General features: G+C 41.3%; 2 protein-coding genes across 3 annotated transcripts; one reads left to right on the top strand and one right to left on the bottom strand.

The window, feature by feature from the left end:
- Positions 1-224: 224 nt before the first annotated feature.
- znf511 (zinc finger protein 511) lies at positions 225-3,358 on the top strand. 2 transcript variants are annotated; one of them, XM_086259664.1, is made up of 6 exons: positions 225-535; positions 624-697; positions 1,980-2,181; positions 2,276-2,400; positions 2,716-2,946; positions 3,144-3,358. In XM_086259664.1, the coding sequence occupies exons 1-6, from the start codon at positions 389-391 to the stop codon at positions 3,214-3,216; spliced, it is 852 nt and encodes a 283-aa protein (XP_086115790.1). In that variant the 5' UTR covers positions 225-388; the 3' UTR covers positions 3,217-3,358. The 2 variants fall into 2 exon arrangements, with proteins under 2 accessions (XP_086115790.1, XP_086115789.1); XM_086259663.1 differs by having other exon boundaries at positions 227-535; positions 2,713-2,946; positions 3,144-3,356.
- Positions 3,359-3,636: 278 nt separating this feature from the next.
- msx3 (muscle segment homeobox 3) lies at positions 3,637-6,219 on the bottom strand. Its single transcript, XM_086259665.1, has 2 exons — positions 5,677-6,219; positions 3,637-5,298 (listed from the first exon to the last, which is right to left on the bottom strand). The coding sequence occupies exons 1-2, from the start codon at positions 6,035-6,037 to the stop codon at positions 4,892-4,894; spliced, it is 768 nt and encodes a 255-aa protein (XP_086115791.1). The 5' UTR covers positions 6,038-6,219; the 3' UTR covers positions 3,637-4,891.
- Between the last annotated feature and the right edge of the window lie 9,813 nt (positions 6,220-16,032).

Below are 16,032 nucleotides of genomic sequence, written 5' to 3'. Positions count from 1 at the left end.
AGTTACTTTCCCCCTAGCATATTTATATTGTTGTTTCTGAATACTGTTCTTGTATTTGTTTATCTATGCATACAATTCTTTTGTAAGTACAACACCATTATTGTAGTACTGTTTAATTCCATTTTGTATTGTACTGATGTTTAAATAAAGGTTTATAAAAAAAAACAAAAAAAACTTCCACGGTATCCATGCGTGTTTACGGCTACTGTGGAGGTCACGTGCTTCCGGTTAGTGTGGAGGTCACGTGTATCCGGTTACTGTGGAGCTCCACAGTGGCTGCAGCCAGACCCTTCTCCCAGAGGTAACATCGTAGCGACCATTGGACTTGATAACGTTATAATAGTGAACGAGTGTTTCTGTGCCCGGCCAATGAAAACGTGTAGAAGCGATGCTGCAGCCAGAAGCACTCCAGCTTCGGACGGAGGGACGCGATGAACAGCAGGAGCGGAGACTCAGTGAGTCCGAGGAGGGAAACAACCCGTTCAGCTTCACGCCGCAGATCATCCGCCTGCACAAGGACCACGAGCTGTTTGAGGTAACCAAGCACCAAGAAACCGAGCAGAAAAGCAGGCAGCTGCTCGTTCTGCTAACGGCTGTAACGTGCAGATGAATGCTGTTTGCAGGACGGGGACATTCACAGACACATGTACCTGCAGGACCTGTACATCTCGGAGGCAGAAGACAAGCCAGCACTCAGGTGAGGGAGGCAGGAGATATAAGTGCTTGCTATCTATCTATCTATCTAGCTAGCTAGCTATGAGCATGGGTCACCTTTAAACAGCACATAATTTACATTTGCCAATGCATGGGTTAACACACTCATCCTTTAAAATGTCTCCTGAAACTTTCAAATTACATTTTCATGTTGTTGTTAGGGTGAGCAGGTGTCACTCTTTATGTGTGACTGCACAGACTTTGACACCTGCCCCCCCCCCCCCCCCCCCCCCCCCCCCCCCCATGGTTGTGAAGAAATCAGCAAAAGCTTTCATCATGGCTCTCCTGCAGGTGAACATGCTAGGATCTCATCCTGGATCTCTCTCTCATCCCCTAAGCTTGCACCACAAAGTCAGATTTGTAATGGGATATGATGAGAAGTACAAGTAAAAACAAATGCAACTACAATCAAGACTAGGAAGGTTTTTGTCCGTTATTTGCGAGTCTCTGTAAAAATCTGTTGCTCAGAGAGAAATCTGCCATAGATTGATGAAACACTAAGTGAGATAAAGGTTAATGAAACAAAAAGGAAAATACAGGAGCCAGAAGACTTGCATAACTGACTTTCAACATCCTTTTACATATTTATTTCATCCTAAATTCCTGTGAGCATGACTCATCTATGGAAAGTCCTTTCTAGTGCTGAAAAAAAAAAACCTACCTGTAAATAAAGATTTGGGGTTATTATCTCACAATTTTGAGTCACCAACTCAAAAGTCTGAGAAAAGAATTCAAAATTTGACTTCATAATTTGAAATTTTGAGACAATAACCTGAAAATTTTGACTTATGGATCACCAAAAATGTTTGGTTTTTTCAGTGGCAGAAACAGGCTTCCATATTAACCTGCCCCACATACTATTTGTCCTTTGGTGTCTTAATGTCCATCCAGGTAAGGAAATCCCATGAAGTTGATTCCGTTCATGTGGATGTTATAATCACTATATTTGCACAATGACAAAAAAAATAACACATTAATCCCACATTTCATTTTTGGGATTTTGGGAAGCTGATTACTTGTAAATAAAATAAGCGATCATATTTAGAAATAAAACGAGTCAAATAAGATGATTGCAACAGTAGTAGATTATGCACTTGGACATATTTAATTGAGAAATGCTAAAAATATTCAGTAAAATGACAAATTTGCCCCAGAAGGGATCATTATTTAGCAACCGTGTTGGATTTTCTACTTGACTGATGACTTGTAATCTCAGTGTTGGTCAGACTGTTGATAACCTTCCTCCTCCTCTTGTCTTGTGTCAGCGTGTCCGAGTTTGCCTGTCACATCTCAGGCTGCAGTGGGGTCTTCAGTGCTCTGGAGGAGTACGAGCACCACTACAACGCCCTGCACAGGCACGTGTGCTGCTCATGCCGCCGCTCCCTGCCGAGCGCCCGGCTCTTGGACATTCACATTCAGGAGTGGCATGACTCTCTCTTTACTATCCTTGCCCAGAAACAGGACATGGTAAGTCGGTGTCAAATAGAGCTCTGCTGTTAGGAGATATTTTTATTTTTTTTATTTTTTTGAAGAACAATGACATTTTCTTCACATTTTTCAGTACCAGTGTTTGGTGGAAGGCTGTGGACAGACGTTCAGGACTAATAAACACAGGAAGGACCATTTAATAAGAATTCACAAGTATCCTCCAGACTTCAGATTCGATAAAACCAAAAAGGAACGAGGGTAAGGCTGTGTTTTGTCCACTAGATGGTAGCAAAATGTCAAATTATGACTTTTAGTCAATCTCCTTATTGCCTTATCTACTCTTTATATTCTTACATTACACTCTACATGTCTCTTTTATTATTTATTTAGTGACATGATAAGATCAGACACATTATAGCATAAGATTTTTTTGCTTCTTTATTGATGCTGATGTGTAAAATTTGTATTTTTGTATTATTTTTCTAACTCTGTGAAAGGCGCAGTTTAAAATAGCATCACTTTAATATGTTTGCCTTATGCGTATTTTAAATATTGTATCTTTGTTAATAGAAGACGAGAGACAAAAAGAAAGGAGCAGAAAGACGCAGCCATGGAGGTGGTGGATGATGTGTGTGAGTCTGAGGGTGTCTGTGAGGTTATGTGTAACTCTCCGTCCGACGAACCCGAGGGAGGGGAATCCATGGAGACACACGAGTGTGAGGAAAAAGCCACTACCGAGGACGTTCTTGCTGCAGCCCAGGACACTGAGAGCACAGCGCCACGAAAGCCTCAGTATTCCTACAGGTTAGCCTTCAAATCTGTATGTGTTAAAACTAAATCAGCCATTTTTAAGAAATTTGCAATTAAAAAAAATCCAGAATATTATATAAGTTAAATATGTGTAAAGTACTGATTACAGCACATGTGTACTACAGTTTTTTAGCATTTAAAACTAAGCAATCTGAGGCCCAGAATTGAGCAGCTGTGCTCTTTTCTCTCAGGATCCCCAACACTGTGTGTTTTGGTCACGGTTCGGTCCGAGGCTTTAGAGGACGACGAGGAAGGAGGAAGTGAAGCATCAAAGTCAAGGCTGCTATTTTCTGGCCTTTCAGATTTACAGCGTTATAACCTTTGTACAGAATACCTTCACAGTCATAGATGTTTTTAACCTGAAATAAAAAACAGTTTTATTTTGCAAAAATTGCAAGTTTCCTTTTTTTTTTAATTGTTGTTTTTTTTTGTTTGTGGTAAATGAACTGCATTCATGTGGTGCTGTTCTGGTGTTGCTGATCCCTCAGAGCAGTGCTGCATTTACACAACAACCAACACTTACCCATTCACAATTTGACTGGAAAAACTGAAAAGGCATTTATTAGAGTTTTATATATATATAAAAAAGGATGCAGTAATACTTAACTGCTGTGTTTTCAATATAAAAAAGCAGGTTTTTGGAGCCCACTTTAAATTTTTTGTTAGGAGAAACAAAAGAGAATGTCAGGGATTTCCATAATAAACTTTAATACTTGTACAAAACATCTTCCACTCTTGAAATATAAAATACACTGTACCTTAATAGCTCATGTAAGTTGGTCTGCCACGTTCAACACTTGGAGTGTTTGCAAAACTACACGAGGAGTTATCTACATTTAGTAATGAAGCTGATCTCGAGAGCTCTTCTGACACCTGTGCAAAAACATTCTCCTTTTGAGGTAAGGGCTCGAGTAAAGCAGGTTTATTGTATTTATGAAATGAGCACAGTTGTCAACGAGCTGGAAACTTAAATCTTATTGTTACAGTAAATTAACCTTTAAAGATCTTCTGGTTCTCACCCCAGTTAATGTAAAGCACTGAAGAACTAAGGCACAAAAGATGCAACGTGTAGAAACGACATTCTTTAAATATGTATGTTTTTGTTTTGTTGAAGAGGAAAGGCCTTTAAAGTCTTTTTAGAGTTTTACAGCATCAGGGCTCACCTCAGGAAGTGATTAAAGGATAACTTTAATTTTCTATATTTCCATTTTAAGTTCAGAGACCCTATTAAAACACCAAATCCACAGATTCTCAACCATCACTTTCGCATCTTTGCAACATTAAAGTGTCAAAGTGATTCCCGTTATTTGTGAAGCTGTTTCTAAATGAGCGGTTATGCCCATTAAAAAACCCCCGAATTAATCTACCATACGTTTCTTTTTGGATAACATTCGAGCTCTGTGGCATACATGAATAAGATAAATCAGAAATGACTATCAGAAAAATATAGAAAGTCAGCAAAACTGTCATTTAAATATTTTTTCTATAAATTAAAACTCTCCTTGAAGAGGCGGGACATTTCAAAGTATTTAAAATAGAAATAATGAACAAGCCGTTGTCTTTCAGTGCGTCATTACAAGTTTTTGCTTTCAGCTCAAAGCAACAGGCTCTGAAAAAAATCGTCTTCTGTGGTCTTCTCTTACTACAGTAAAATTACTGGAACTGAAGCATACCTGAGCTGGGACAGCTGAAAATAAAAAAGGCAATCAACTGTTTTGTTTTTGTTCCTGGAAATAATGAACAGCTTTAAAATGAAGCGAGACTGTTATGTTAACATATCCCTGCTGTGGGTTATTATATTATTCTTTCCCCATTAGCGCTTTAACGAAAAACATTTCATTCAATGTGAGATTTCAGACAGATTATTTCATAAGAATATTTTTTGCTGGATAAAGCTAAGGCAGTTTCCCCAACGAAGCAGCTTAAAAGTTAGTATGAGTTAGGACAAGTAGTACATCCCATATGGTCCACTGAATAGTCCTGGTACGGGTAAGGCAGGCCGAGGTCCGTTCAGGGCCCCGTATAGCGCCGGGGCGCCTATTGGTGCGCTCAAGGGGAAAGGAAAGGCGAAGGCCGGGAGCAACGGCTTCGTGGCCAGCTTTAGTTTCTCCAGCTCGGCCTCCTGCAGTCTCTTGGCCTTGGCCCTGCGGTTCTGAAACCAGATCTTGACCTGGGTCTCTGTGAGGCCGAGGGAGCTGGAGAATTCCGCTCTCTCCGCGATGGAGAGGTACTGTTTCTGTCGGAACTTCCTCTCCAGAGAAAGAAGCTGAGAGGTTGTAAAGGGAGTTCTGGGTTTCCTGTTGTTCTTGTGTTTCCGTAGGTTGCACGGGCTGGGGCTGGGAAGTCCTGGAAATACAATTAAGAAGTTATGTACACTGCTAGAACTTCGGCGATCGATTTAATAGCATAACTAGTGATTGTTTGAAGTTTAATTTTTGATTGCGCATAGACTATAATCTGAAAGATCGGGGAAATATCAAAGCTTTTTAATATCCTAACTATTCTACAGTCAGTGCACCTTTGCCGTTATTTACTCTTTGGAGGAAAGTTCAAGCTCCCTCTCACTGTTGGCTCTTAATAGTTTTATTACAGACAATTATAATATTTTATACAATCGTTTAGCAGTCATTTTGTTTATGCTTCTTTGAATATGTCTATACAAGTTGTTGACGTTTTTGTTTTAAATATCGCACAAAATGTCGCAATAGCGCATTCTACACTCACTTGGAGGGGATGCGCAAGGCGCCTGCAACCAGGAGCTCGTCTCCTTGTCGCTGAGGTCCACCGCCTCCGCTTTAGACCGATAAAATCCTCTCTGTGACGCACAATCTGCGTCCTCTATCCGGACGCAACCCGAGCCAGGCTCTGAGTCTTGGAGGCTTCTGCACGGCGTCCTGTCTGATATGAGTGATTCCACACTGAAAGGCAGATCTGAACTTTTGGTTTTACACCTTCTAACAGGTGACAGGTCCAGCTCATCAGTTCCAATTCCATCAGCGGCTCTATCCTCCGGCGAAGTCTCCCCGGGAGCAGCCACGGGCGGTGATCCTTGCGCAGGATTCATTACGCACGACTGCGGTGCCATACAACTAATTTTCCTGCCGCTCTCTCCGACACTGTTTATGTTTTCGTGGCTTCTCTTGAGGAGATAAGTGCTAGTGCAGATGTTCCTCCGATGACGCTACAGCTGTGTGTTTTTCAGGCTTTTACGCACAGACTTGTCTCTCCGTTAGCGCAGTGCCACAAGTTCCCCTTCCATCTTGCCGCCTGCCTATCAGTCTTTAGATGTTTCCACGTGACCGGGCTAAAGCGGTTTCTGATAGGCCGAATTTGTAAAGACAGTGTTGCGGTCCATTTTATATGCTGTGGTTTCTGACAGATATAAACCTCTCGTCAGTGGCACAGCTCGAGTTATTCTATGTAAGGTAGGACAGATGTGCAGTTCCTACCTTTTAAACACTCTTTGCTGGAATCCAAATCTAAATCTGCACTGGTTAATATTTTTATTTAGAGTTTATCAATTCGCCCATGCTTGTCCCCTTCAGTTCTTACAGAGCATTTTTGTGTTTTTAATTTTCTGCTTTACAATCCCAACTTTGCCTAAATAGTCAAATATTCCCTTTCTGAACTGGTAGACAACAAAACAGAACCAGAAAATGGGTTGCGCATACAAAGACATCAGGTGGACACAAACGGACTCTAAATGAGTGCTAAGATTTGGTGCGTGCCTTCTGGGTGTGTATATAGTGTAATTATTTGTTTTTAAAAATATTTACCATGTGGTGCTGTGATTGTGTCATAAATCCATTCACAGTTTAATAGATGTAAACCTCACCAGATATATGTCACACAAATTCTTCTCTTTGGGCCCCTTCTGGGAAGTTGTACCGGAGAATGTGTTGACAGTAGTTTTTCACCAGGTTTCATTAAAGCAGTAAGGCAATCCAGGCAGCGATTTACAGCACTCTTTATATTCCAAAGAGTTATTATCACTGTAAATTTCTATCTTGTGGCCTGTAATCAAATTGTCCATGGCCATATTTCAGCCTATTGTGTTCATTGTCTGTAATCCCTTTGAGAGACAGTAAAGGGCCCATTCAAGCAGCCCATCCAAATTGGCCTTGTTCTGCAGCTCTTCAAATCAAGTCAAATCATTTTCAGTGAAACTCTATATGTGAGCGTTCTTCTCTCTTATGGGAACTGCTGCTGGGCCTGCAGCGGCAGCGCACTGACTGAATGACTGTCTGTAGGACAATTGGTTAAATGGAGTTAACTGTTTCTCTCCCTGAGGTATGTCCCTGCTTTGATCCTGCTGCGCCTGGCGCCTGTCTGCTCTCCCGCCCCCTCTCCCCCTCTGTGTGACAGTGATAGATCGCTGGGTAACCATACAAGCTTTCAATGACTGTAATTTAGTGCGACATTACATTCTCCTCTAGTAACTGTGAATATTACCACTCTCACTCTCCGCCTGTTTGAAAGGAGACGCTGGGCTGTCTGTAGTGTTGTTGTTTCTCCTCTATTGTTTTGTAATGAATGAGTAAATATTTAAATAAAAAAAAGTTTCCTGCTTCTCTAAGAATGGCACACACATGCCACAAGAGTCAACCAAACATTTTGATGTTGAGAAATTAAAATCTATCTATAGGACAGCTGCAGCTTGTTTTCACATAGTCTGGTGTTTAATTAATAATGACTTTTCAGCATGTTTGGAAAAAGTAGATCACTTCTAAGCAATCTTTCATTATACTGTGATCAGCAAACACTGGTGCGGGTTTATCCATTGCTTTTCCCCTTTGGAATCAGCTCTTATGTGTTTTCCTGATATTTTATGCCAATCCATTCATCCTGTAGGTTATAAGATTATTAACTATTTACATGTAAAGTCAAAAAATGTCAAACTGACTTTCTTTCTTTACCCAACTCCAAGTCCTGCTTATTTAACTCAGTGGAGAACTGTGTAAAGAGTTAATTGTGGTTTTGTAAAAGAGTTTGAAACCTTTCGAACCAAGCATGTCGAAGCAGGCTTTATATATTTCATTCTTTAAATCTTTCCCTTTCATCTGAGTTGGCAGCGCTCGCAGCTATCCTAAGCAAACTTTTGGGGAGGGGGCTAGAGTCATGTGGGATAAACATTTATGAAACGCGCAGCGGGGAACTTGTGGTGGTGAAAGTGTATCGTCTTTAAAGGGGACGAGAGAGGCCTGTCTGCGGAAGCATAACAGAACATTATTGTGTGTCTGAGTGGACCTGCCAAAGCTGGTATGTCAAAATGTCAGTGGATGGAAGATCACAAACTCTTCTTTCCCTGCTTACATTCACAAGGAGTTGCACTCTGTCTTGTTTTCTTGAAATAAACTGTGGTCATTCATTGTGTTAAAGTTACTTGTTAAGCACTAGTTACCACTTGCAGCACTCAGAGCCAAAATTAGAATGACTGACATGGGTATTGCATCAGTTACTGAAACAATAATGTTGACAGGTACAGGCTTTCTTGGCTCCGGCTCAGTTTTACTCAGGCCCAATCATGCCAGTCAGCCAAGAGGATGTGCAGGGCCCGAGGTCTTCCTCTGATGTGCCTCGTTATCTGATCAGCAGTCGAGAGCAACTGCAACAACATGTCAGCCTAAATTAGTTTTCTCATCTTTGCAACTGTCAGCACATAGTGTGTTAAGAGCTGCTACTCTTAACCCAAGGTCAAGTGTAACCTATTGAGCAAAACTGTGATGAAGGACACAGATTTGACCCTTACAAGAGACTAATATCCAGGCAAAGTTGAGCCAGGAAAACCAGACAGGAGGTGATTATAGCCACGATGAAAGCTTCAACTTCAGTTTCCATCCACAACTTTTTGAGCAACAAGTGAAGTTTGGAAAGCAAGTATAGCACACACACACACACACACACACACACACACACACACACACACACACACACACACACACACACACACACACACACACACACACATAGCAGTCCTAAATCTTTTTTCCTTTTCTTTTCCAATTTATGTTGTGATGACATATGTAATTGCGGGCTGGATGATGTTCACAGGCTTTTTAATGAACAAAGCTTTATTTATATATCACACACGAGTTGGAGGGAAGTGGCAAGTGTACAAAATGCTGGACCTTGATGTCAGGGACTGGGGTTTGTTTACAGAACCGAATGTGTTGGTATGTTTAGGCTACAAATCACAATCTTAAATGCTTTGAGTGCCAACATGTGATGAGTATGAGGTTTGATAGTGGGGCTTAGTAACGCATCTCTTCATCATGTAGGTCATCCAGGTCATGATAGTTTAAGGAACTTGAAAAAAAAAAGCAGCTGGATGTTTCACTTCTCATCCAAGAAGCTTCTTCAGTTCAGAACTTCTTTCCAAGCTCCTTATTTCTCCATAATCCGAAATGCATTTGCTGCTGTAATTTAGTGGTTGATAAATATGATTTATAAGAGGCACAGTGGAGAAGTTCATGCAGTTCAAACTCAACGTACTTGCATGAATGAAACTGAGGTTGCTTGTTTAAAGCATTATCTTACTAATTAATTTCTTAAGTAGTACATACTCAGGACTCATGTGCCAGATGATGCTTGAAGCTTTTGTAATTACCCGATGGATTATTGATTGATTAAGCACTTTTCATTTATCCTCAATAATGTTAGCATGGCTCGGCTGTCAGGGGAAAGTGTTGACAGGCGAGCGGTGAGCGGTTCATTGTGCCCCTGTGTGTTTTGTGTGTGGGATGTTGGGTTTGGTGACAGGAAGGCGAGTCCCACATGGTGTCTGACAGGGATGAGCAGAAGCCTTTGGCTGATGTGGACGTGGTGCCAGGTGCTAACAGGTGAACACAGAGATAGAGTTGCTGTATTGTTGCAGTTTGGGAGAAATGGAGGGGTGTATAGGGAACCGGACACCTTCTCTGGGCCTGGAACGAGCCAGGGGTTACAGAGTGAGCTCAGGGATGGCGCTAAGAGCAGGAGGGGGGACTCAGATGGCAGCTTGCACTCAGGGATGATAATGACAAAGATGATGATGTTGGAAAATGACCCACTAACAGATGCTTGGGATGTCAGATTATGGTATTGTTTGGCTATGATGGCAGATATAGGCATGATTAGTGTTAGGGTGCAGCACAGAAGCAATAGGAAGACTAATAGTAGCAAGGGAAACCTGACCAAAACAGACAACCAGAGGTACATTTTCCTAAATGCAGTGTCTTAAAATACAGAGAAAAACAATTAAACTACTAAAGAGGTGCCTGAGAGAAGTATTTCAGAGAGGGACACAGAGGGCCTTCTATGTTCTCATAGTAATTTGAGCCGTTTTGGGGTAAAGTGAGTGGTTGTTACCACAGAATACGATCTGCTATGATCCTGTACATTGCAAGTCTTTATGCAGTCTTAAGACCTTGCAAATGTGTCTGCCTCAGCATCAGTTTCCTCTTTCCTCCTCACTGCAGAGTGAAGTCAGACCACAACACAATGGGAGACAATAGCGAAGACAGCTGGCCTAGGCTTTCTGGAAAATGAAAATAGTGCACCAATTTGTGTAAAAGTGCCGCTGACGATTTGTAAATTCGGCCAAAGACTTCCAACAATATTCTTCCAAAAACCGCTGATGTGATGGCAGCTGCAGTGCAACATGCTGTGACCACTTAAACTGCGATAAATCACACAGCAGCACCTGTTGAGAGATGGGCAGCCCACTGAGACATTCAGCAGGAAAAATGTCCCATAATCTGCCAAATACAATGCGTTTTTTTTCCACCAATTTAATTATGCACAATAAACAAAACAAAACAAAAATCATGCAGTGGTTTAGTTAAATGTTTAGCAGTACTGGTAAACTATTTTGTCACTTTTGGGCACTGCTAAGCCAGCTGTTCCCAAGTCTTTGTACTGACTAAATACATGGATTTTCCACAATATCTAAATATTCCTTTAATAGATTACAACTGTGTAGCAAAGATGGTATTTTTTCAAATATTAGATGCCATTTTCCTTCTTTGTAAATGTAAATCTTAATTCTAAAAATAGCCAACAAATTTTTATTTGGTGTACTAACCTTTAGTCAAACTGAGATATAAAAATTTGTGTAGTTTAAATGGCTGTTTAGTCAAATAACAAATGATTTGACAGAATGTTTCAGTGTTGTTGTTTGGCTTATTTATATCAGCATTGACCTCAGAGTTGACACGGCATGGCTTGCATAAACTAAAATTTGAGAACTAAGGACAAAGTAGAAAATCCTGTCAGATTTTGATCCACCACGCAACACCATCTGGAAAGCATCTGATTGGCAACACCTTCCTTTTTCAGGATGACAGTGATCCTAAACACACTACGAGTGCAGTAAAAGCACACGTGGATAGACACACACATATTAATTTTGTCTTCCCAGAACCCGACCGTCAATATTACTGAAGCAGTGTGGGATCATCTTGATAGAAAACGGAACAAAATGCAGACAAATCCACCCAAAAATGAGCTTTGGATGTAGTTCAAGAAGCCTGGAGAACTATTCCTGATGACTACTCAAAGAAATGACTAGAAAGCTTGTCTAAGAGAGTTCTAGCTCTGCTGAAGAATAAAGGTGGTCAACCAAATATTGACTGTTAGAATTGTTTAAAACTCTGTATTTGCTTTATAGGATTTGGATTAGAGGCGGCTCAAGACTTTTGCACAGCACTGTATATATTTTGATTATGAGAGTAAATGATTACATTTCAAAATTCAGGTGAAATGTGATGCTAGCCATTACTCGGGGCCTCTTTTGTGCCATTTGCTCTCTCTATCTGGTCACGTGTGTGCCTCTCTAACTTTAAGAAAAATGCCACTACTGTACTTCAGCAGTCTCCTGCCAGTACAGATCACACATAAAAATATAGTTTAGTTAAAAGATATTTAGTGCACTAACTGGAATTTGAGTGTGTGTTTGTGATCTCAGTGCAGTGACAGCCTGAACAAATAAGCCAAGCTGATTCTTCTGAGATTACAATAGAGTCCACGTCGTCTCATGAAGCTCTGAAAGGGATGGGAGGGCACAGCGGAGGCCCCTGAATCAACAACCATTAAATTCTCCCTTCGCAAGTATGAGGGGAGTCTTTAGAGTTGCGGCCGTGCTTTAAACTAACAAAACTCAAGGGCATAGACAAATAGCAGTAAATACAGATGCCTATTTTACCTGCGCCCTTTAGGTTGGATGCTCGGTGAAAGAGGCAGATTAGCTGACAGCAGGATAAATGTGGGGAGTGAAGAGTGGGATGAAGTAGATGAAGGAGAAGATGAAAGCTTTGTTGTGCTGATGCTTAATGGGCTGGAAAACACAATTGAACTTCTCTGACTGTGGAAATTGCTGTGAGGGCATCGTAAATTAGCGCCAGTGTGGGAGCTAGCCTGCTGACAGAAAAGGGGCTTTGTGTGGTGAAGGCTTCTTCACAGGACCGCAGCCGCTGGGATCTTCACAGCGGTATCATAGCTCGATCTGTCACAGGGCAAGGAAATTCAGCCTTTCAGAGCTGTTTGGTAGCCCTGTTGTCTCATGCATTTACCAATGTAGCTGTTTTTCTTACTCCACTGTCCCACCTGTTGATCTGCATTTTCCAAATAAACCTACTCACCTCTAGTCTGCTGCACCCCGGCTCTCTTTCTCCTGCTACCTGTGGATTATTATTCTATAAACAGCAAGGCAAGAAAAAGTTAGGACGTAGTGGATAATGGCAAAAGCGAGCAAAAAGGAGATGGGTCTAATTCTTCTCTGATATTTGGTGAACTCCAAAGGATGACTCTTCATTCTGGCTTTGCAAGCTTGGCACATGCCTTCTGTTACTAAGTGGCTTCATATTGAAAGACTCTGCGGCCACTATTCTCTCTCCCACTGGGTGCCAGCCTCTCTGCCCTGGCAGCTGCTGGGCTTTAGAATAGACCCATAGTTTCCCCTCTGCAGGTGAGCTGCACAGCCAAAACAGGGCCCCTCAAAGGCCTTTTCAGAGCCTCAATAGGAAACTGACTTGGGGAAAGAGGAACGGGCACACAATGGCCGCCTTCTCTGGACACAGAGAAGATGGAGATGAGCTATTGGGGTGCTGCTTTAGTGTTGCTTATAGCCATGTCGAGGAGAGGTGATGAGAGAAGAGAGGCTGGGATGAGTCCCCTCTTTTTAAGTTTCTGAAGGCGTGGTTCTTTCCCCGCAGCTTTGCCACCGCCGTGCAGGGATGCCCTGCCATCCCGTGTCTCCTATGTAATTGCTGTTCTTTTGAAGTTTGATGAAACTGAATGTTTTTTCCATGTCCTGGGGTGATGGAGGTGACACTCCTATGCGCACCTCCCCTCTCTTAACCCCCTTCCTCCCCTTCAGTCCTGTCCCAGAGCACTGTGGACTCCCTTTTGCCAAGGGCAAAGCAGACAAGAAAGAATGTGCCTCCCTCCTCTCACTTGCACCTCCTGTTCATAGTTTGCTCTCTAACTTTTATTAGCAACAGCTTTCACTGACATATGAAAAGTTGGCGATGGTGAGAAGTGGACTGAGCGTTTAAAAGCAAAGGGCTAAACAGGAGCACTAAAGGAGAGGAAAAGACCATGCAAAAAATCCAATAAACAAGCAACAAATAAGATCTCTTAGGCTAATTTTTTGATCTCACAGAGCTCTCTTTTTTGCCTAGATCGCATTGCCTCTCTATGAATCTGTGCAAAGTACTCAGTTTCATTACAGGCTTTCCTTTAGAATAATTCATGATTACAAGCAGTAAGATTAAGTAAGTAGGCAGATTTAGATACATTTATTGTTATTTTAATTATGCCCATAACACAAACTTGTAGTCCAAATTAAGGAAATATTTCTACAGCATCATCTTTTGCTATTGTTTACATTTCACATGAGATTTTAAACACGCCGCAGTCTGAAGCCTTTAACTGTCTAATGTAATTACGTTGGTTAAGAAGATGCTATCAGTCCCTGTCTCATTTTACTCTCTTGTTTTCCTCTTTCTCCCTCCTTCCTTCTCCTCCTCTAATCAGTTCCACTCTGTTATTGCTGGCCCCGGGCTGTTTGACTCTACACTAAACTGCTGGGATTTTTTTTTCCTTCTGAAGTTAGTTGACCACTTTTGAAAGGTTAAGCAGTGAATGGGGGCGTGCTCATGGCACTGCAGAGGGCCAACCACACTGACAGAGACAGGCTGTGACCACGGCCTTGGAAGGCGTTAAATGCTATGACATCCAGGACAGACAGTTCAGTGTAAGTTCTGAAGAAAGACACACTAATGAATGCACCATACTTCATGTAGCATTTACTTGGAGTTTTTGAGAAGAAAGAAACATTTCCTGCAGTCAGGCCAGCTGGGAGTGATTTAGAGACATTAGTTAAATCCCATTCTGGAACATGTCTTTCCTCAGGGATAAGTTCAGAGGGCTATGTAAACCAACAATGTAACTTAAACCCTCTTTTGTGAGATTTGTCTTGTGTTAGGATACAGTGAACATCACTGTTGTGTGAGTTTATTAAGCTCTGACTTCTGCGTTTAATCTCTCCAGTTAATTTCTTGTGTCAGATCTCTGAATATATGCAATTCTATTTTATGAACTAACTGCAGAGAGTTTGTGCCCCATTTAGATAAAAATATTGTGAGCCAGAGGTGTACCGCATGCTGTGGAACACAATTTTACTGCTGTAACTTATGCTGATATGACATGCAAAATTTGGCTCACAAAATCCACTTAAAGTTCCCGTTGACTGGCTGCAGACCAGTACGCACAGCACGTCTGCAGCCCTTAACTCTGCTCGGGCTACCTATTAAAGGCTTGTTTGAGTTCTCTAGCTTAGACCTTTTCCACATCATTTCATGTGATTCACTGTGAGAAAGACACCATGAAAAAAAAGATATTTTAATTTACTTCACAAGATTAAACAGTGAATAAAATTTTAATAAATGGAACAGAAAAGGCTTTTTTTGGTAGCTTTTTGCAGCTTCGTATAACTTCCATAATCTTATCTTCAGCAATGTAACATAAAAGAGCATAAACAACAATGCAGCATGTCTTCTTGTATGGCATCTGCACTTCTTTCCATAGTACTACCCCCCATATCTGCCCCCAGACTGTTTGACTATACACTATCTGTAGCTACTTTCATTTGCATTAGTTAAACATGTCCAACAGCAAAAATCTTATCTGTTACATGTGCAACAGTGAGCTGTTATATGTGTTGGCCTGGTGGAATTTGGAGTAACTGGTGCAAGAATCAGTGCCTTATTTACAGCGCTGACCTGTAAGATGAGTTAAATACAGCAGAAAGTACGTGTCAGAAAGCTATCACATATCTCTGCTGGTAACCTCGTTCCCTTTTAGCTGTGTCTGTATTTGCTCTGCTGTTGTCTGCGTTCTACAGGTATGCAATTATGGTTTGAAAAGGCTGGAGCCAGACTTTCCACAGGGCACAGCGTGGGAACAAACCGGGGTCTGGGAGCCGAGGTCAGGGAGCACGGTGGCTGCGAACTACAGAGATAGACATCAAGGAGGCAGTCATCACTGTCAAGTGAACGTCTACTGGTGGAGTCGAATCGGAGGTCTGACTCACATCGTCTGACTGTGGCGAGAGTTTACTGAATGATGTGTAATGAGCAACTTTGCGCACTTTTAAATGAATGGAGCCTACTATAAAAGATACAGAGGGTGAGCAATGCAGTGCAGTAATGCATTGCATGTGCAAGATTCCTCAAATCTGATCACAGATTGTCTTTGTGATACAGTTAAAAAAAAAATGCAATAATAAAATAAACAAAATAAAAAGGAAAAAGTATATATATATATTGATGAAATTAATACTTTATTAAATACTCACACTTAAGAAAAAATTGATCTCTCTAAAGACTTAAGCAGAAAGTAGCGCTCTAGTTAGCTGTAAGTGATGGATGCTGATTAACTGAATCACCTTGACCTTCTACATCACTGGGGAAATCACTACTGTTAGAAACACTTTCACTAATAGCCCTCTTATATTAACTTTTAAATATTCTCATAGGCTAAGATGGATATTTCTTCTTGTGGGTGTTTGCACCGACCATATTTGTGTAAAATGTTCTCAGG

This window comes from Aulonocara sp. 'chitande type north' Nkhata Bay, linkage group LG13 (assembly GCF_057382095.1).
Source record: "Aulonocara sp. 'chitande type north' Nkhata Bay isolate Kocher_YH1m ecotype deep benthic linkage group LG13, A_spYH_male_GT1.1, whole genome shotgun sequence".
In the NCBI taxonomy this organism is placed as follows: Eukaryota; Metazoa; Chordata; class Actinopteri; order Cichliformes; family Cichlidae; genus Aulonocara; species Aulonocara sp. 'chitande type north' Nkhata Bay.
Note: the sequence above shows the minus strand (reverse complement) of the source record. Positions and strands in the feature narration are given on the sequence as shown.

Bases quoted from the DNA above. Each gene is read 5' to 3' on its own strand.
- msx3 (XM_086259665.1), bottom strand. From the start codon at position 6,037: ATGGCACCGCAGTCGTGCGTAATGAATCCTGCGCAAGGATCACCGCCC. The intron at 5,299-5,676 runs GTGAGTGTAGAA...TTGTATTTCCAG, and splicing joins GCCTTGCGCATCCCCTCCAA to GACTTCCCAGCCCCAGCCCG.
- znf511 (XM_086259663.1), top strand. From the start codon at position 389: ATGCTGCAGCCAGAAGCACTCCAGCTTCGGACGGAGGGACGCGATGAA. The intron at 2,182-2,275 runs GTAAGTCGGTGT...CACATTTTTCAG, and splicing joins TTGCCCAGAAACAGGACATG to TACCAGTGTTTGGTGGAAGG. The intron at 2,401-2,712 runs GTAAGGCTGTGT...CTTTGTTAATAG, and splicing joins AAAACCAAAAAGGAACGAGG to AAGACGAGAGACAAAAAGAA.